This window comes from Pavona decussata, unplaced genomic scaffold (genome assembly GCF_977016875.1).
Source record: "Pavona decussata unplaced genomic scaffold, jaPavDecu1.1 SCAFFOLD_386, whole genome shotgun sequence".
Taxonomy (NCBI): Eukaryota; Metazoa; Cnidaria; class Anthozoa; order Scleractinia; family Agariciidae; genus Pavona; species Pavona decussata.
In genome coordinates, this window is record NW_028145758.1 from 22501 (window position 1) to 43617 (window position 21117).

Sequence of the window (21117 nt, forward strand, 5' to 3'; positions counted from 1 at the left end):
TTACTTGCAAAGCAAAATGAGTAAGATCTACTAAGTAATATTTCGTGGTTGTTTTAATTACCCCACTCGCTCTTGTTAAATATGGGATGATCGTAGCCAAACTCGACGGTCATCTCATATTCAGTTAACAAGTAAAGTAATTGTTAAATCTACAGAAAATGTATGGAAAGTGAGATTTGAGTTGGAATAACAAGACGTTAATTATTTACAAGGTCAAGCTTCTTCTTTGAATCTCTCTACAACAGGTGTTTACAAAGTGTTTTGACAAAGCTGAAATGATATGTCTTCTCTCCACAACTCCGATACCCATGTGTAAAGAATTATCTTTTCCATAAAAACGAAGACAAAAGAGCTTTCTTATGATTAACTCATCAGTGGTGCAATCCTACTGAAGGCAAGATTAACTTGAGGACGGTAAATAGATCAAGGGCCTGTAATTACAACATTTTTGAGAGCTGAAATTTTTCGCAGTGAACGAGAGGGTATATAACAACTGTTAATTTTGAGGTTACTCAAACGACAAAACGATAAAATTGTTAATGGCAGATTGCCTTAGTGCTCTGCCCTATATTTTGTTGCACATGATATGTTTTAATTAAATTTATTTTTACTCACCTTTATGGCCAAGTGGTGGAAAACTGCGCTTTCAAGAAATTTGTCTGACTTATTGTATTTATCACTTGGTAAAAGTTCACACAGAATCCTTCCTTCCTCGTGAAAAAAAGCTGCCAAATTAGCGGAGAAACACGATGTATGATCGACGCAAAGTCTGCCGCACTCTGGGATGCTTTTCACTGAAGCAGACATCAAAGGAGTTATTTTCAGATAGCGAAATTTATGCGTAGCAAAGTTGGCGTAGCCAAACCCTTGTCCCGAGTACGCTTCAAACCTTTCGTGCCATCAACGTTAAACTCACTGGTTGCTTGATACAAAACGAGTGCGGAAATGCCAATAAAAGTTATCTCTCCTCTCGTAAAGAAACTTAACATTATTACTGACTGAGTTTTGTCAGTATTGTGGTATTCTGGTACACCTTTCCACTGGTTTTTCTATGGCTTTAGCCACTAAGAAGACGCAGAAATGTGTAGAAAATAATCTGCGCCAAATGCAAGATTACTTCATTTCTTCTGGTAAGTACTGAAATCCTTCAGCTCACAGTTAAGCTCTATAATTAACTGGGTAATGACTGTTGAATTTTGTCTGTAGTGTAATCATTGAATGGTTCACTCTTAAGAAATGTCACCTGCCGTTATACCAAGCATTTGCATTTTGTTAAGAACAACAACAATTTTGTTTAATATGTACACATTTTTACAATATTAGTTACCCACAATTAGCGGGCTTATTCGAGGTGTGTAACGATAACTGATAGTAATACAATTAATGAATGAAAAGAAAAGCAACACAGGGATTTTATTAGTATAGTGAACATAAGTAATAAGTTAACAAATAATAAAAATTAGCGATAGAAATTTATAGTGAAGTGACTGATAACAATAAAATCACATATAACAAAGATGATTAATCACTTGGATCGGAAGGTTCATTATCGAAGATTGCTGTAGGTCTTGGAAGTGGGAAAGAAGCGAGCGCTGAAAGGGTACAGCAAAAACCTGACTGAGTATTTAATTAATTGAGATGAGGTAGGGCGCTTATATCAACATACACCTTTTAAGTCTCCAAAACCTTAAAGAATAATTTTTGCAATTTGCACTTGAAAAAGTGTTTTGCTTAGCTCACGTAGTTTAGGAGGAATTTTATTCCAAGTTTTCGTTCCAGTTCCAGAAAAAGATAACAACTGTTTATTGAATCTGGATCCTTGGACGTGAAAATTACCTGCCGCTGAAAATCTGGTACAGTGTGAATGGGCCTGGTCAGAACGAGTGAATAGTAGAGAGATTTTGGAGGGAGCGCAGTGGTTAGTTATGCCATGCATTAAAATAGCCGTATAACATATTCAGTGGCAAGATACAGGAACTAACAAACACAGGAATGGCATGTGCGCTACTGTCAGAATAGTAAATGTAATAAAGATCTTAAAAAAAAAAAAACAGATTTGCTGGATGAGAGTTTTTGCTTTCGATCAAAATCTTTTTTGGGATGATTTTAAGCTGTTCTATTGTTGTTTCAGTTGCAAAACCAAATCGTTGTTTGCTGAAAACCTCGGCCATTTTTTTCCGATTCTTATCTCAAAATTTCCGCAAATATGTTGCTATAGAAACACTCTAATCTGATTGGCTGTCGTTGATTTCTTTTGTTTCCCAGCCAATCAGAACCCATTTGTAATTGCACTCTTGTTGCGCTGTTACAACAAAACTGCACTCCTTTCATAGCCAATCAGAATTGAGTAATTTTTTCATGTAAATCATTAGTCAAGAAAAATCCACTTCAGTAAAGTGATATCCCATGAAGGCACCTGCGGGTATTAAACGAAGTATATTTGTCAATAAGTTAAGAATCCCAACTGTGAAGAAGCTTATCGGCTGAAACATCTTTTAGGACCTTGTAACAGAAAGAAAGGGAATTATTTCTCGTGGTAAGTATCCTTTCCGGCGCTTTAGTCCTCTTGTCATCCGATAGGAAATCGGCATTTTAGTGTAATCATTTCTCTACCTTTTATTCACTACGCACCGCTGCCGAGCCACATTTCCACAAGTTTAGGTCTTCCTCTAATTAACAATATATTAAAAATAATTCTTGGTGTAAAAAGTATACTGATTCCCTTCCAGCCAATGCTAAAGACGAAACCAAGCTCTCTGTGGCTAACTTCAGCAATGAAAACAGATTTAACTGGTCAGATGGCTTGAAAGTCGGACAACGTTTATCCACGTTTCGGATAAACGAATCAGACTCACTTTTTAATTAAGCCAAACTGATGCTGTCATTTGCGAAGTCTCGAACTCGTAATGAAAAACCATTTGTCACGTGAGTCCCAAACATCAGCTATCCCTTTTTCAGACTTGAAAAACGTTTGAATAAAATTCTTTCTCAAAAAGCCTTTTTGGTCAAAGTAGGTTCTATATGCTTTAAGGGAACTACTTGGTCTATGCATGGGGGAAAAACTACGGATTGCGAGATAGGCATGTGGCAAAAACCGATCGAACTTTGTTGGTGGCCTTTGTTTAATCTTGACAATAACCAAATATTTTGTTTAAGTTGATTGGCGTTTATTTTTTGTGTTTTGGGCACGAGATTCAAGTTTGAACTTCCCTGAGTAAATTAGAAACCTTTTGCCGGAAATTTTGATGTTTAAACATGGAATTATAATTTCCAGTTATGAAACTCAGCACGCGAAAAGACAGACATGAAAATCTCGTTGATCATTGATTTCCATTTTTATTATCTAACATATTGGTCAAGATTGTTTTTTTTTCTTTTTTTGTTTGCCAAACTGGCTGCATATTAATTAGGAATAGAATTAAATGAAAACTCAAACTGATCTAATTTACTAAGCAACGATTTATAATATTAACATCGTCGTGTGTAAACACAAATAATTAAAACTTGTGCATGAGACACCGAGATATCTACTCTCTGCGCGTGATACATATATATAGTATATCTCTTATTTCAGTCATACTGCAATTGACATTTTAAAATTAAAAAGATTACATATATTTTGAATATATTCAAAATTATATGTCTGTACTTATTTGATTTGACATTAGCAGTTCATATTTTGTTAATTTTTTAATTTTTAATTTTTTTTAACGTGGAAACATGCGCTTAGCTATATGTTTAGTCACAAACTGCACCAGCTAGTTTACAGGCATGCCACAGTAAAAATGAATAAATAAATAAAATAAGAGAAAAAAATTGATAAATAATAATTATATACTGAGGATAAAAAGCAGTTTATGGATGCTACATCATCGTAGTATTGGTTCGTTTGCTAAAAGTTTTCCAAAAGTTTAAAAATTAGATAACGCTCTAACAATATCAGGTAAGCTGTTCCAAAGTTTGGGTGCCTGATAACGCCAGGAGTTAAGTCCAAACCTAGTGATGTTAACCGTTGGCATTGTCAGAATCTTCTTTCCCCTTAAGGCATAATAATGTCGCTTCGATCGGTCCCTGCTGCGGTAGGACCCGGGTGCTACTACAGTTATGTTTCATACACTCGTTTGTACGAGTGGATTTAACTGTTATCATTCGAACTGAAGTTACTGAGCAGTAGCTTAATTTGGTACTGTCTATTGTGAGTATTTAGATGAAATCACAAGTGTGGACCAAAAATTAGCTGATGTAACTGTTGACGAGCTTGTTGATCTGCTCTTACTAGTTTGTTAGCATTTTGTAGCTTGGTTGAAAACTTAAAAATAAATCATTTATTTTCAGAACAACTGTTTGGCACGAGTTCCCTCCATGAACATCAGTGTGACAAGGGGTTTGTCAATCATTCATGAACGGTCTCTCGGGCGAGTCATGTTCATTGCATTAGCTGTTCAAAACATTATTCACGTGCTGATTGCTGTCATAGCAACCGCCAAAGGCAGCTGCCTAACTGGTGAATTTCAGTTTGCTCTTGGAAGAAACATGATAGAAAACTATGCCCTTCGTGGTCACGTGTTTGCAAACGTCACAGCTAAAGAGCCAATCCGCTGCTTCAGAGCATGTCAACTGGACTGTCGGTGTATCTCGTTCAACTTTCAAGAGAATAAGGATAACTGCCAACTGAACGAAGAAAACAGATATACGAACTTCAGCGCATTGAAATTTTTTGAGGGATGGCAGTACTACGATCTGGTGATTGACTACAACATAAAGGTAACAAAAATGACATATAATTCCGTTTTGGGCGGGAATTTTTTACCATAGAAGTGCCCTGCGAAATTTTCCTGATGGCGAAAATGGGCGACCGACAGTCCAATTTAATTGGATCTTTTACTCGGATCGTAAATCTTGTATTTCAGTGTCTTTATTAAAGGTCTTGATCGAATAGCGGTTTTTTGTTGGTTCTATATCAGCAATATACGACTTTTGGAAAAAAAAATATCGAGTAATTTTATAGATAAACAATGTGTGGTTTTATTGAGCTGATTTATTTCAATGTTTTGCGGCCAATTTAGTAAATTCGGGGTGCTCACCATTTACATGGAAAACCCGGAAATTCCAGAAAATCAAATGGAAAGCATCATTCCGTTTGGAGTACTTCTGAAATTATGGGCTTCTGGTGAAAGTGATGCATTTTTATTGCTCCTTTTAATTTTGGGATTTACAGCTGATGTTCATACATTTTGCATGTTATCCATCTTCTGTTAAGACAAGCTAGATCATTTCGTATTTATGCCGAAAGTTTCCATCCGTGTGGTTTGCCTAAATGGTTGGCACACCGGTCGATTTCATTGTATAGGACCGTTGCTTTTTCTCTCTACCTTTGCGGAAATTTCAGTAAAAGCGTCTTAAATTTTGTTATTTCGATGTACAACAGGCTCAGGGACTCGTCCCATTGTGCAAAACAAGAGAATAGTCCCTGCGACTAGTCCCGTCATGTGTGCCCACTAGGGGAACTCCGAAGTGTCATGGGGTTTTTTTGAACACTTTGACTTTTGTTAACAATTGGCGAAACTGAGATATTCACTTCGCTACAAAATAATTCTAGAACGAGCGGAAAGAGATCAACTCAATTATTTAAAGGAACAACTCGTGATCTGTTCCAGGCGCATTTTGGAAACAAAAATACGAGAACTTGAAAAAGAAGTTAGCATTTTTCAAGTTACTTTCAATCCACTCTGTCTCAGGCCAGAGGCACTTATCGACAGTTTTGTTGCACTGGGGGTGATAATTAATTACAAAACTAGACAGTCATGTTTTGTTTCTGTTGATAGCTGTTTTTGGGTCTTGAAATGACACAAAATTCACGTGATACTTCCTCTTTAAGACTTCTGGGCCTGGTTGTTCGAGAGCCGATTAACGCTAATCCCCGATTAAAGGTTAACCGAGCTTTTCAGCTCGCTTGTTAAAAATGTTTTTAAAATCTAATTTTAAGCTAATGGTAAGAAAAGTCAATGTCAAAACTGAGGAACAAAAATGTTTTTTGAAAAATCTTTATTGTTCAGTAATTAAACTTGAATCAAAGTTCTCCTTAATCGAGGATTAGCTTAATCGGGCTTTGAACAACTGGGCCCTGTAGTAATACGGCCATTTGATAGCTACTTCACTGATAAAGTCAGTCGACGCTGATCCCATGTAGAAACGTTTGCCACATTCACTAGTACCCTCAGCTCGTGATTTTTCCTACCGTTTCTATTTCAGGCCAGTGCGTCTTCCCTTGAATGCCAGAACGGCTGCTGTGGAAACAATCCTTGTCTTAATGGAGAAACATGTCAGGAGACCTGTGATGTCATCGGGAAACGTTTCATCTGCAAAAGTGGACCGTACGCTGCAGGGCCATTTTCTGAAAATGCACATGGTACGAACCCGGTTTATTTCACAAAGAAAAAAATTGAAAGCGTACCAATTAATAAAAAAAAGCCGAATTAATAGATACAGTAAGAACGAGATGGAAAATTTGGGTCAATAAAACTTTCTGGCACCTAAATTCTTCAGCTAAAGAATCCGCATCAGATCAAACTGTATTAATTCAAAATAAACAAATTTACTTTTAAGACGCCATAAAACGATCTGGGAATAGATGTAAAGAAAACAACATTTTCAGTATTTTGTTTCAATGTTCTCATTTGGGTGCCCCTGATAAATTCGGATCCATTACAAATAAGGATAGTGTGATATTTTGCATTCCCACCACAGAAATGTCAAAGTAGTGATTTAATGATGAAATATGTATCATGTTTTTGTTTTCAGCCGAGGGTGACAATGAACTCTTAAAATTAAGAAAACCAGACTTAAAATGTTCTTCTTTATTTTCAGGAAAAGACTGCAAAGATATCAAGAGGCGCGGCCAATTTCAGGGAAATGGTATGTACTTTTTGGACCCGGATGGAGGAAGCCATTCAAATGCATTCTTGGCCTACTGTGACATAACGTCATATGGGGGAGGATGGACCATGTGTTACACTACCGATGAATACGCCAAACCCAAGACAGAATTCACGTTCAACACTTCCTTTCCTTATGGAACTGACGGGTACAGGACGAACTGCAGCAACATCCAAGTAAGTTGATTGGCTGGATCAATCTATAGCATTTAGCCACTATATTGGGTTAATTGGAATCGATTAACACGAGTGAACAGCTGCGGGCCACTTATCACAAAACCAGACTCGTTCTGAATGCGTCATTTAACGCTGTATTTCAATTTCTACTTTTAATCTTGGTACAATTATTACTTAAGTTTGATTGCCGTCCTTAAATATCCATTTGAAGAATTCAGTTCGAGCAAGAGTGCTACAAATAAGCGAATGAACGAGCGGACGCACTTGAAAAGGAGCCAATCGAGTGAACGCAGAAACGCACGTACAAACGAAAGAACGAACGCAAACATCAACGAACACATAGGCAAACTAATAGACCTTTCATTTCAGAAGGTTATGGGTGGGTAAGAAATAAGGAAGCCTTTTTTTTTAGTATCTTTTCTACGTTTACATGTAGTTTGTTTACAGTTATGTCAGTACTCCACTCCGTTCGTCAATTTGGTCGCTTTCTCGATTGGCAAAGCGAACTCAGGGACTTACTAGAGGAATAGGTTTGCTCAGCATAGTCGAAGTATTCCGCAAGGAAAAACGTAAAAAACTGACTCTAATATCGTACTCGGCTACTCGCTCAGTTTTTGTACGTTTTTCTCTGCGGATTTTCGGGCAAAAGAGAGATTGTTCGCAGTATAAAATTCAGAACGTACGCGTAGGCAACGTAAAACGTCTCTCGTCTTCGCAGTTTATGTCAATGACCTACTTTCCAGCTCCTACAAACATATTGATTGATTGACGTTTATTTGCCTTTTTCCTAATATATTTACAATAAATTAATTCATTGTTTAATGTATCCCGAGGTGACCTTTAGAAACCACAAGGCTTATAGTTGAGGCCACCTCGTACCTATGAAAACTCTAGCAGTTTATTCTTAAAGTTGGGAAAATTTGTCAGAGAAGTGATTGTAACAGGAAGGGAATTTGGACCTTGGTAAAGAATAGTGAATTATCAGATTAGTTCGGCAATGATGCACGCGATAGTTGTTGGCAGTTCTGGTGTTGGCAGTTCTGGTGCATATAGAAATGTGTCGCCTTATTTCGTGGTTAAAAATAATGTCCTCTAACCCGCTTCGTGTTCTTCTATTTCAGTGTAGTGCTTTTTCATTGTCGATTGCTTAACTGGAAACAAATATGCAAATTCAAACCAAATCCAACCTTAGGAGACGTGAAGGAACAACTTAATACAGTCGTTCTAACATTTTATTAACATGATTAACTTCCCACAATCAATGAAACAATTCCGAACTTGCTCGTTGAAACTATTAACTTTGTTCTTCATTTCTTTAGTTTACAGAAATTATCTTTATTGATCATCAAACTGGAGAGAAGGCTTACTTCAAACGAAAATCCAACCAGTCTCTAACGGCCGCAGCTAACTATGGGAAGAGTGCTAGCACCTATGGATTGTGGGACGGTTTTGGAGCCATGAACAGCAGTTACTCCTATCAGCTGTTGATCTGTGATACTTCGTTCTACTCCGGCTTCTTTGTTTCTGGTTACACTAATTGTTACAAGCGGTGTAACAGTTGGTGTGGTGATAAAGCCTCACCTTACTTCCGCACAGCGTCAACTAACGAGCGTTACAAAGGGGTGGGGTTCAACACCAACGCCCATCACCCGAACGTGATGAGCAACAGGCTTATGAGTGTCGGTGTGCGATAAGATATCACTGACTCTATCGCAAAAGCTTTTGCTTGAGTCCTTGACTCTGTGATTCTCTGTGATTTTAAGAAGATGATTGCTGTTCGGCAGGCAGATAAGTATTACATCAGCTAAAAGATCTGTTACTTTTGCAATTTGATTAAAATGGAAGTAACATTGTAATAACTAATAAGAAGGAACTCTGAACTCGTACAGATTTGCTATATTGTAATCAGTGAAGCGACTTGAATAAAACAGGTATAACAAGACGCGTTGGTGTTTTTAATGCCACTAGCCTAATTACTTTCCAGATCAGACTCCAGGACTCCTTTATTTTGTCTTTTAAAAATGGGACTCACATTCGTCCCGATGGGATGCGATTAAGCGCTTATTGTCTCCAATTACTCAGGATATTGGTTTTCATATTTGTGTCTTTAGCGGATATCTTTTGAGGATTCTTTCAGTATTTCATGAGAATGTCTCAATTTTTCAAAACCCTTCATCCCAACGTCTTTTTTTTGCGCAATCACGGTTAGTTAAATCGCGTAAAAAGTTGCAGATGGAACTCCCGTTGATCAGTACAGGACCATTCTGTGACTTTCTTGAGCATGGTCACAGAACGAAGCATTTGTCTTGAATAAAACAGAAAAGAAGAGATCTAGATAGGGCTGTCCACATTATGCCGGCATAATCTTAAGCATAATAGTGAGGCAAAGAATCGAGCATTGTGGTGGAATAATAGTGCAAAGTTTCCTCGACTCTTTGTGCTTTACAAAACCTTTGCCAAAACCATAAGATTCCCACACAAGATATCAGCCCGGGTACCATATTTAAAGACCAGGCCTAGTTGCAAATTAGCAAAAACATGGCTTCCAGTAGTTTTAAGTTCTACAACATGTGGGGTATCGAATGGTCCCTTTCAATTTACTGAGTGCTCGCAAAATTTGGCCACTGCTCGAATTGCTCGCAAAAATTACGCGGGCGCTCGCTTGCTCGTGCTCGCAAAATTTTTGCAACTGCTCGCATGCTCGCATTCTCGTTAACACGTGCTCGATTGCTCAAAATTGCGTTTATCCTCTTTCGTAGTTATTTTCAATACAGATATAAACGATAAATCAGTTATGATATGGTTAAAAAACAAAGGTTGAAACATCCTTACCCCTGGCTTCAGTCTTTCTTCAACTGAGTTCAGCTAACACTTTTGTTCCGTTTTGGAAGTGTCAGCCAGATTATTAGCTATTACTTGGCGCAAAACAATGCATCCTATTTTAAATAAAAGAGAGATTCCGGCTATCGGAAAATTTACGAAGTACTCGAAGTGTTCGCTGCTCGCCATCTGTATTTTCTAAAGTGCTCGCTGCTCGCTGCTCGCTGCTCGCTGCTCGCTGCTCGCAAGCAAAATTTGACAACTGCTCGTGCTCGCAAAGATAAACACATTGCTCGCATGCTCGCAAATGCTCGCAAAGACCATTCGATACCCCTAACATGGTCAGCTGCCTCCTCAGAGGAATCGTCTGTACTGTTTCCATTTTCACTTGTTATCAACATAACTACTAGCCGGGAGGGGGTGTGTGTAGTTCTTTTGCGAGCCAAAGGTTTCACATGGATTCCCCTGTCGGGCACATTTTAGTACTCGTGCCTAGGTTTGACCGTGAGTTTGTCATGACATTCCAGGGACACGTCGGACACGTCTCGGTCCGCGGCAAAAATGGCGTCCGATGTGAAATCAACTTTGTTTTCAACGAAGGCCTGTGTCTCAATAAATGAACTTTTCCGAGAAATAGTTGCTCCGGAAGGACCACACATCATCCTTCTTGGTATATGGTGAGGCAGGTAAACGTGTGCTCAAGTTTCAAGTAAATTTTAGCGAGGTTTTCGAAGTGCTCTCCTCAAATGGCGGGTCAAATTACATTCAAAGTCGACTTCAACTTTTCCAACCTTGTCATTCGTACATAATACAGTGACGCCCGTGGACAGCAGCTGAGAAAGAAACCACTAAAAACGGCGTTTCGAAGCACCGAGAAGCCTTGAAAGCACAGCAAAACACACCGGGTAAGCTTGTTCAGACTTTATTGTAATTTCTGTGCGTTTTCGAGGGAATATTGTTGTCTAATTGTCGTTAGAATTTTAACGCCTTTGTACAAACTCTTATCATTACGCTTTGGTGACCTTTGGGGAGACCACATCGAACGCAGTCAACACTGGGTACCAGAGTCAAAGTAAGCCTCAGTGGGGAAGGGGCAAGGGGAAATTGATCGTGCTTGTTTTTTTTCCCTGGTTATGCCATTTTAGAATTTGGGACGAGGGTTTTAAGATTTTAGCTTGAATTCTTACGTACTATACAACTGGTTGCGTTTTTAGGTTGAATTGCCTGTGCAGCTCAGTTGAGATTATACAGCTTAGATTAGACTTTGCTACCTAATTAAACTTTTAATTATTTCAATGAGATCTGGCTCGTATTGGTTGGGATTAATTGAGATTTTTCGGTTGCAATCCATTTTAAATAATTAGTATCTTGGGTTTAATTCACAGTTGAGATTAGCTGAAATCTTAGGTTGAACCGGTACTCTGTTTTGAAATCCTCTCAGGGTTGATTAGCATTTTTGTTGCCTAAGTACGTTGTTTCAATAGGGTTAAAGTGGCTTAAGCATATATTAAGTCATTTTAAGCTGGTGAGATTAGGAATAGTTTTCCCTTCTGTGGGTTTCGCTTTTAAGGAAACCATGGGAGCGTGTATCTAGGCTCCCTCAATCTCCAAGCTACGGACTGAGAGTTTGAAACTGAGGTAACCAAAAATATCACTCATCATCAACATACGTCCTTCTTTTCACCTTGCAATAGGAAGTTTAAGAGCCACGACATCCCACGTCTTGAACCTTTATTTTTCTGAAACCGGCCGTCCAAAGAATTCATTTCCCGAATGGTTTGGCCCGGCATTGGGCAAAATGATAAATCTGGAATAATTGCCAAATAATTTAAAAGAATGTGAATCTACGAATTTATTTTTTAAGCAACGTTTTCTTGTCGGCGTTGCTGTCATTTTCCTTTACGTTTTTCCTCCCACACAATTCTGCGTGTCTAGAACGCTTAAAATAGTTTTGTTTTTCAATAAAGCCAGCAGAGTAGATGGATTTTCACCAATCACAGTGTACGTAGAATCTTGTTTATTTTATTAGGAAAATACACTTCAGTAAAGTGTTGCCCCATAAGAACACCTGCGTTTATTAAACGCAGCATTATAATCCGTGGATAAGTTCCGAATCCCATCCACAGGGAAGCCTTACGGTTGTGACGTCTTTGAGCGCCATGTAACAGAACGAAGGGATTTTTTTTAGTAGTGGTAAGTAGTATAGTATAGAGTCGGTATTTTAGTGAGAATATTTCTCTGGCTACCAATGATTTTAGACCCACTGTTGTTCAGTCACATTTTTATTAGCTCTTCTTTTCTTTTCATTAATGACATATTTAAAAATGACCCTTGGAATAGAACGCGTATCCACTGGTGTGCTCCTAACCGATGGTCAATTCGAAACCAGGCTAACCATGGATAATTGTAGCAATGAAACCGAACTATTTAACATGTACAAGTTCCATGGCTTGAAAGTCGGCCAACTCGCCATGTTGCGGATAAATGAATCAGTCTTTTAATCGAAAATTCTTGAATTCAGTATTATACATTATCAAAGTTTTTCTTTCGTAAATTTTGTACATAAGTTTTGTGAGAATGATTTATTATTCAGTGAAGGACACAGGTTTTATCTTTTTCATTTTATTAGAGATTTGCAAAGTCTCGGAGTTGTACCGAAAATCACCATGGTCGCCGGCGCGAGCTCTGAACATCAGCTATCCCTTCAGTTTTTAGACTCAAAAAACTTAAATAAAAATTCTTTCTCAGCAGAACTTTATGGTCAAAGAGGTTCTTCGGTCGGCTTTACTGAACCACTTAATTAATCATGGAAAAACTACGAGAAACGCCACAGGCAAGAGGCAAAACGCAACTTTGTTATAGAGGCATTCGTTTATTTTGACACCAACCAAATATTTATCTCCGTTGCGGAGTGACTGCTTTTAATTTTTCTGCCTTGGTCTAGTCAGTCTAGTTTTAATTCCCATTAGCAAATTAGAAATAAAATTTTGCTTAAAATTTTTGAGTTTGAACATTTAAAACTCAGCAGGTAAAAAGACAAACAGCAAAATCACTTAAATTATTAATGGTCCATTTCTAAGATATTCGGTCGATAATAGGTTTTTGCCAAGTTGACAACAAATTACTTACGGATGGGTTTAAATGGAAACTCAAACTGATCTGATTTACACCGGATTTACTTAGCTTCGATTCATAATTTTAAACACATACGTGCAAGCATACATAACTAAAACTTTTATACAAGACACTGCGATATAGCCAAGTTTATATGCTGCTCTGGTTGTAATTACACCATCGTACTGATCCATTTTGCATACTGCCCTATGACATTTTAATAATTGAATAATTGCGTTTGTTTTTAATACATTCTACGCTCCGAAATTTTTTTTGAATCGAGTATAGCAGTTCAGGCTAGTATGACGTGTTTTACTTCTTAGAGGTTTAATGGTAAGGAACTTTGCATGGTCAGTGATTTAGACATCGATATGACGTTAAAAACAGCTTAATTGGCTGTTCTCATATGTTTTAAAATACCCTTTGAAAGGTAGTTTGTTTGAACTTTTCATTAGTAACGCCTTCCAAGCTTGAACGCGAATCACTTCACGTTAAATAATTACCCAAGATAGGAGACCAACTGCCACACCTTCGTTAAAAACAATGAATTTTATCAAGATCAGAGTTTCCATGCCAACGCAATGACGTCATTATTCTTTTTTTCCCCTTGAAATCTGGAGGTTCGTTATTAAAATAGTCAAAGGTACATGTTATTCAATTCTTTTCTACCTTTTATATGTTTCGAGTTTCAATAAACTCGATACATCATTCTGGTCGTTAATTCCCTCCTTCTAACTGCTGTCTTCTATGGGTTTTCAGCGCTGTTTAGCGCACCCGTATATTTGTAATAACAATTATTATTAAAAAAATTTAAAACGTTGTCTGGTCAAAAATTGAAAAGATATGAGCTTTCAACAACCGTCCTGTTGTCTTCAACGAATAAAATATGAAGATAATATGAAATGGGGACTAATAAATACAAAAAATGTACAATACAGGTGATAAGTGTGAAAAACGTTATTTGTTAAGAAGAATAAGGTATTCATTAGGGAATGGACATGAGTTATTGTCAGCGTCAACAGTTTTCGCGGTATGCCAGGACTCAGGGGTCTTAAAGTGGCGATAATTGGACTTGTCAATGAGTGAGGCATTCTCAAAGTCAATCTGGTGGTTTTTGGACCAAGCATGATTAGCCACATTAGAACCTTTCGCGCACATTTTCACGTTTCTGACATGTTTTTTTTCCTGTTGCTAAACGACCTTTTAGTTTCACCATTGTAGCTCCACGAACATGTGGTGCAGGGAATTTTGTAGACGACGTTGCACTGATCTACTTTTTCAGCACGAAATTTGGAAGTCGAGAGTTCTTGTTAGAGTGTTTTTAGAGGTTTATTGGTAACTTGTATGTCCTGTTTTTTGAGCAACCTCGTTAGCGGTTCTGTGAGGCCTTTGATGTACGGAAGGGTCGCGAACCCTCGTGTAGGTGGCGGGTCAACACATTTGAAAAACATTCCGACAAGTTCTCTCAGGTGTAGGGACTGGTGGAGGGAAACAATTCTTCTTTGTTATTTGGGTAATGAGGTTTGTAAAGTAGCCATTAGATTCCAATGCGGTGTAAACATATTTTTAAAATCAGTCTTGATCTCTCTCTGTTTCAGAATTGAGTAAATTCGTGGCTAGATGTATAAGTGTTTCAGCAGGGCTAATTTTGTGATTCTTGCCATGGTGAGAATGGAAATCCAAATATCTATCAGTGTGAGTAGGTTTTCGATATACGTTGATAGAGAGTTTTCCGCTGTCCTGAGAGACTAACGTGTCGAGGAAAGATATCTGACAATTCTTTCCATGTCAGGAATGGTGAAAGAGACACGAGGGTCGATGGAGTTCAATGAGTCATAAAAGGATGATACAGCATTTTTCTTCATGATGCAAAAACTGTCGTCCACATAGCGTTTCCAATATCTGGGAGGAACAGGGGTTGCATTAATGGCTGAATCCTCAGTTACTTCCATGCATATATTAGCTACCACGGGACTTACAGCTAGGGCTGCCCATAGCGCAGCCATGAATCTGTTTATAGATGTTGTCCTTGTAAACAAAGTAGCTGTTAGATAGAACAAAGTTTAATAAAGAAACGGTGTCCTCAATACCTACATTTGTTCTGAAGTGACTGGAGTGCAGAGAGGGGCCATTTTCCAGTTTCTTTCTAGTATAAATGCACGTTTTATCAACAGGAATGCCAGTGAATAAAGAGACAATATCAAAAGAAACCATCGTTTCTTCATCTTGAATGTCGACATCAGTCGTTTCTTTAAAGAATTGAAACGAATTTGAGACAGAATGACCATTGTGGTTTTGAATTGTTGCCGAAATGTTCGCTCGGGGCAGAATGACCATTGTGGTTTTGAATTGTTGCCGAAATGTTCGCTCGGGAGAAATTTGGAAGTGTTATAAAGAGGGGAACCCGCAGACATGTTATAATTGGTCTGAGAGGGTTACCAGCTTTGTGATATTTGATGAAGCCGCGGATAACTGGAGGTGTGCCATCAGTTGTTGAATGCTTGAAAGTTGAATCATCGAGTTTTTGCTGTCTTTTTAAATTCAAGAGCATGCATTGCTGACCGTAACACCTACGATCTAATCCCCAGTTCTCCTTTCCGACAAATAGAACGCAACCACAACGCAGCTCTTGAATTTAAAAAGACAGCAAAAACTCACTTAGATCTACTGATGGCACACCTCCAGCTATCTGCGGCTCTATCAAACATCACAAAGCTGGTAACCCTCTTAGACCAATTATAACATGTCTGGGTTCCCCTCTTTACAACACTTCCAAATTTCTCCGCCGACCAGCATTTTGGCACCAATTCAAAACCACAATGGTCATTCTGTCTCAAATTTGTTGCAGTTCTCTAAAGAAACGACATTCAAGATGAAGAAACCATGGTTTCTTTTGATGTTGCCTCTTTGTTCACTGCCATTCCTGTTGATAAAAGCTGCATTTATACTAGAAAGAAACTGGAAAATGGCCCCTCTCTGCACTCTGCACTTTGTATTTCTTGCAATAGTTTACCGTGGGCTATGTTGTGAATTTTTTTGAGAATTTTGAATTTTTCGCTATTGCCACCTCTGGTTGATATTTACAGACATCCGCTCTTAACATATCCTATGAAATCGCGCGGAATATAGTAGGCCAATCAGGTGATATTCCGCAAGACTGAGCAGAATATAATTGGTTAATTATTCAAACACATTGACAAGTTAAACAAAGCTCGGTTTTATTGCAGAAAAGCTGGAGACGATGTTTATTTTGCCATTTTTCTCTCGTATACCGCAGGATATGTGCATGTTGACTACGCGGACGACGAATATTTAGTTCACCATGATCACATTTGGGCAGTGTTACAATGCGTTGAATAATGATGCCTAATAGCTGTGATCATTCGAACTAAAGCTACTGAGCGGGTAGTTTCCCTTCGGACTGTCTATTACGTGTACTTGGATGAAATCATAATGTACTCTAAAAAGAGCTGATGTAACTGTTTGACGACCTTAAGAACTTAGAAAATAAAGAACTCTATATTGTTAGAGTAACTGTACAGCAAGAGTTCTCAGCTCATAAACCGCATTGTTAACAAGAGTTTTTAATCATTTTCTTTTATATATTAGACGAATCAATAGCCTATTAAGCAAGTCATGTTACTGGATATACTGAGAGACAGCATCCTCTCGCTGGCTGTTCAATTCATTCTTTATATGCTGCGTGCTGCTCCAGCAAGCGCCAAGGGTGGCTGTCTAACTGGTGGATTCTCATTTGTCCATGGGAACAACATGGTTGATAACCACGCCTTACGTGGTCACGTGATAGCAAACGTCACAGCTACAGAGCCAATCTTCTGCTTCAGAGCATGTCAACTGGACTGTCGGTGTATCTCGTTCAACTATCAACAGACAGGAAGCAAGGATAACTGCCAACTGAACGAAAAAAACAGACATACGAACCCCATTGCTTTGGAATTTGTGGAGGGATGGAAGTACTACGATCTTGTGATTAATTTCAAACAAAAGGTAATAACAATTCCAGAGTAGAAAAGCTCGTTTTAAAAGTTTTCGAAGCAGATGGATTCTCCCATTTCTATTTTCAGACCAATGCGCCTTCCGTTGAATGCCAGAACGGCTGCTGTGAAAACAATCCTTGTCTTAATGGCGGAACATGCTGCGAGACCTGTGATGTCATCGGGAAACGTTTTATCTGCGAATGCGGGCCGCACAAGACAGGAAAATTTTGTGAAAATGGTAAAGACCTGGTTTATTTGATATTAAAATTTGGTAGCGCATCAATTAAATATAACTTATCCCGACTTTTAACTAGTAAATTGATCTTAATTGTAACAGTGGAGAGTTGCGGGAAATTACTGCTCGATACGGCTTCCATTTAAATTGTCACACGCCGAGCGTTTCATCCACAGGCTCGAACGTTTAGAGAAAATACCATCAAATTGTTACACTTTAGAATTTTGACAATGTTCGGACTTTGAATCAAGGTTATAACTACACTGTACGGCATACAGTTATACTAGTATCTCGCCCCACTTACAGGAAAGCGTTGGCTCCAGTTGTTGAGAAAAAGATAAAGTAGACTGCGAGTAGTCACTTATGATCGAATCACGCGAGCACGCGCGAAAATTGTCCCCCGCGCGTCGCGTCGCCTCGCTTCGCGGGAGATTACTTTCGCGCGCGGTCGTCTGACCGCAAAAAAATAAGGGACTTGTAGTCTAATGGGTGAGTCGCATCTTTTAGGTAAAGTGTACTCCTACTAATACATTCTATCGTCAATTGAAAAGTATTTTAGTGAAAAAATTTAGACGGCTCTTTCAACAACTAAACTGATGCCAGCTCAACAAGTTTCATTTTACTGGTAACACTTCGGGATAGGATTTCAACCAAAGACTCATAACATTATATCTCCTTCATTATATGGATTTGGCTAAAATTTAAATGCAGGAAGATAAAACCCAAGGTGATATAAAGCACTTACGCTTCGAAGCGGTGTAATATTTTTAAAGATAGGTAAATGATTTTCTAGTCTCGTTCCCAGAACGAATCGCGGTTTTCGAGCCAGCCGAGCTTCATTCTGAAGCTTGGGGACGAACTAACAGGTGACGTCAGATTCGGGGAAGTTTGTCTGAGAGGGTCAGAGTCAAACAGAGCTATAGCTATAGGTCTAACAAGTTTCAATAATCTTGCATGCGGTACATAATTACGTTTTCTTTAGTTTACAACATTTATCTTTTCAGTTTTAGTGGGCCGTTCCTGTCAAGATATCAAGAATAAAGGTCAGTCTGTGGGAGATGGTATGTACTGGTTGGACCCGGATGGAGGAAGCCATTCAAATGCATTCTCGGCTTATTGCGATATGACGTCATACGGTGGAGGATGGACCATGTGTTACACTACCGATGAATACGCCAAACCCAAGAGCGAGGTCACGTACGACGCTTCCTTTCCTTATGGAACTGACGGGTACAGGACGAACTGCAACAACATCTCAGTAAGTTCATCTGTAATTTGATCGGTCCAATAAATGTGGCATTTAGCAGCTGTACTAGTTTCAACTTAGGAGTCGTATCGTTAGTCGGTATAGTATGACTGGTGAGTGTAGTCCTGTGGGAAGGACAGTTCTTGATGACATTTAACTGACACTTCCACAACCTGAATGAAAGCGATCATCAAAGTCGAGTGAATTGTGTATCGTCGGTGGATGGCCTTAACTCTCCGGTTATTGACCTGATTGGTCAACGAAAGCACGATATAATTGGTCGGCCGCCAGCTACGTAAGTCATGACGTCATTGAGACAAACGAGACATTGGTGCGACTGCGTGACACTGTCGAGTGGCTACCAGATAAAACGCGAACTAAATGCATCCTAAGAATATCTTTACGTTGATGAATTATTTCCTTATTATAAACGAATAAGCCAAGCTAAGGCAGAATGAAGGAAAACAAGAATAAGGGAGCGAAGAAAAAAACACAGGTATGAAAGAACAAACAAATGAATGAAAGTTCCAACGAATAATTTTGATTTATTTCTAGAGAATTTGGCGACGAAAGTGAATGAGGAAACTGTATTATAGCTAGTGAACATCATGATACATGATGTCGGTAATGGTTGGCTTAAACACACTGAAGTCCCTCACGTTTACAATATCGTTCCACTGACCCCCGTACCTACCCTACCAAGATTTCACTGTTGCTCCATTAGATAGAGCGAATCTATTTTTGTCTTTCTTTCATTTTAGTTCACAGAAATTATATTTATTGATCATCAAACTGGAAACAAGGCCTACTTCAAACGAAAATCCAACCAGCATGTAAAGGCCACAACTAACTATGGGAAGAGTGCTAGCACCTATGGATTGTGGGACGGTTTTGGAGCCATGAGCAGCGGTTACTCCTATCAGCTGTTGATCTGTGATACTTCGTTCTACTCCGGCTTCTTTGTTTCTGGTTACACTAGTTGTTACAAGCATTGTAACAGTTGGTGTGGTGATGGCAGTTCGCCATACTTCCGTACAGCGTCCACCGATTCCCGTTACAAAGGCGTGGCCTTCAACACCAACGGTCACCGACCGGTTAGCACCAGGCTGATAAGTGTCGGTTTGCGCTAAGGTATCACTGACTCTTTTGTTGAGTCTTTGAATACTTGCGGTGAACAAACAAAAAGCATTTTTGCTCTTCTTGATTTAAGAGCAAAGACAAAATTATTACGCGGGATGCCCTGAGGGGGCATACCGTGTCTAAAAACGGGTCGATTTCTTTTTTTACGCGGGATGCCCTGAAGGGGCATACCGTGTCTTAAAACGGGTCGATTTCTTTTTTTTTTTTTTTTTCTTCGTAGTAGCTACAAATCGGTACATTAATTTATTCATTAAACTCTCTCCTCTCCTACTCGGGATGTATTGTTCTGATTGTCTTCAACAAAGGCAGGCCAATCAAAATCCATTCTTGTCGCTTATATCGTGAGGGAGGGGACCCACTCACCCCTACCTGTGTGACGTCAATGCATCATTTGATATATTTATTAATGACGGATTAAATAGTCGCGCCATATTGTTTTAACATGTTCTGGACTCAAGTGTGCCGTTTTCAAACGGAAATTTCACCATTTTGAAGCGGTAAATCGAAAGAATAACTTCTAAGAAGCACCCGACACGTAAAACGGTGGAAATTAGTGAGTTTCTGGCGAAGGAATCGTGCTTTGTTTGACAGTCTTAGACCACGACGCGAGACTGAAAAGAGGTCATTGAGAAGCTTACGTTATCATAATGGAATTTCACAAATTTTCCGTAGCCTCCCACGCAGACGTTCTTGGGGGTTCGTCACGCTTTCCTGCCCTAAGAACGTCTGCGTGGGAGGCTAAAATTTCCGGTGATAGTCTGAGTCACAAGGGAAACAACGTAACGCGATCGTCGTGACTTAAACTATTCCACTAGCAAGGATAGTCTTATCAATCGGCAAAGCATACAGTTGGAATAAATGAATCAGCCCCTGCATCACGCGTAATGCCAGTGTAGCAGGCATCTTGTTACGCGGGATGCCCTTAGGGGGCATACCGTGTCTAAAAACGGGTCGATTTCTTTTTTTTCTTTTTTTTTTTTTCTTCCTCGTAGCTACAAATCGGTACATTAATTTATTCATTAAACTCTCCCCCCTCCTACTCGGTATGTATTGTTCTGATTGTCTTCAACAACAGCAGGCCAATCAAAATCCATTCTTGTCGCTTATATCGCGAGGGAGGGGACCCACTCACCCTTACCTGTGTGACGTCAATGCATCATTTGATATATTTATTAAAGACGGATTAAGTCGCGCCATATTGTTTTAACATGTTCTGGACTCAAGTGTGCCGTTTTCAAAGGGAAATTTCACCATTTTGAAGCGGTAAATCGAAAGAATAACTTCTAAGAAGCACCCGACACGTAAAACGGTGGAAATTGGTGAGTTCTTAGTGAAGGAATCGTGCTTTGTTTGACAGTCTTAGGCCACGACGCGAGACAGAAAAGAGGTCATTGAGAACCTTACGTTATCGTAATGGAATTTGACAAATTTCCGCTGATAGTCTGAGTCGCG

General features: G+C 39.0%; 3 protein-coding genes and 1 pseudogene across 3 annotated transcripts in view; 2 read left to right on the forward strand and 2 right to left on the reverse strand.

Annotated features, from left to right (window-relative positions):
* The window catches only part of LOC146451441 (uncharacterized), a 5701-nt gene extending 4653 nt beyond the window's left edge, over window positions 1-1048 (reverse strand). The window contains exon 1 of the mRNA XM_085098828.1: window positions 616-1048. Within this exon, the coding sequence (XP_084954954.1) occupies window positions 616-807 (192 nt within the window). The 5' untranslated portion in view covers window positions 808-1048. The remainder of the gene's footprint in view (window positions 1-615) is intronic.
* Window positions 1049-2418: 1370 nt separating this feature from the next.
* On the forward strand, window positions 2419-8907 carry LOC146451442 (uncharacterized). The gene is made up of 5 exons (XM_085098826.1): window positions 2419-2536; window positions 4336-4764; window positions 6253-6409; window positions 6868-7112; window positions 8432-8907. Exons 2-5 carry the CDS (start codon window positions 4363-4365, stop codon window positions 8804-8806), a joined length of 1179 nt encoding a protein of 392 aa, XP_084954952.1. The 5' UTR covers window positions 2419-2536; window positions 4336-4362; the 3' UTR covers window positions 8807-8907.
* Window positions 8908-11990: 3083 nt separating this feature from the next.
* On the forward strand, window positions 11991-19755 carry LOC146451443 (uncharacterized). Its single transcript, XM_085098775.1, has 5 exons — window positions 11991-12125; window positions 16656-17054; window positions 17132-17282; window positions 18284-18537; window positions 19287-19755. Exons 2-5 carry the CDS (start codon window positions 16683-16685, stop codon window positions 19653-19655), a joined length of 1146 nt encoding a protein of 381 aa, XP_084954901.1. The 5' UTR covers window positions 11991-12125; window positions 16656-16682; the 3' UTR covers window positions 19656-19755.
* On the reverse strand, window positions 14004-15354 carry LOC146451444 (uncharacterized; annotated as a pseudogene).
* Window positions 19756-21117: the final 1362 nt, after the last annotated feature.

Excerpts from the sequence above, each read along its gene's own strand:
- LOC146451443 (XM_085098775.1), top strand. The coding sequence starts at position 16,683 with ATGTTACTGGATATACTGAGAGACAGCATCCTCTCGCTGGCTGTTCAA. Across the intron at positions 17,055-17,131 it reads TGATTAATTTCAAACAAAAG|ACCAATGCGCCTTCCGTTGA; the intron begins GTAATAACAATT and ends TTCTATTTTCAG. Across the intron at positions 17,283-18,283 it reads AGGAAAATTTTGTGAAAATG|TTTTAGTGGGCCGTTCCTGT; the intron begins GTAAAGACCTGG and ends TTATCTTTTCAG.
- LOC146451442 (XM_085098826.1), top strand. The coding sequence starts at position 4,363 with ATGAACATCAGTGTGACAAGGGGTTTGTCAATCATTCATGAACGGTCT. Across the intron at positions 4,765-6,252 it reads TGATTGACTACAACATAAAG|GCCAGTGCGTCTTCCCTTGA; the intron begins GTAACAAAAATG and ends TTTCTATTTCAG. Across the intron at positions 7,113-8,431 it reads CGAACTGCAGCAACATCCAA|TTTACAGAAATTATCTTTAT; the intron begins GTAAGTTGATTG and ends TCATTTCTTTAG.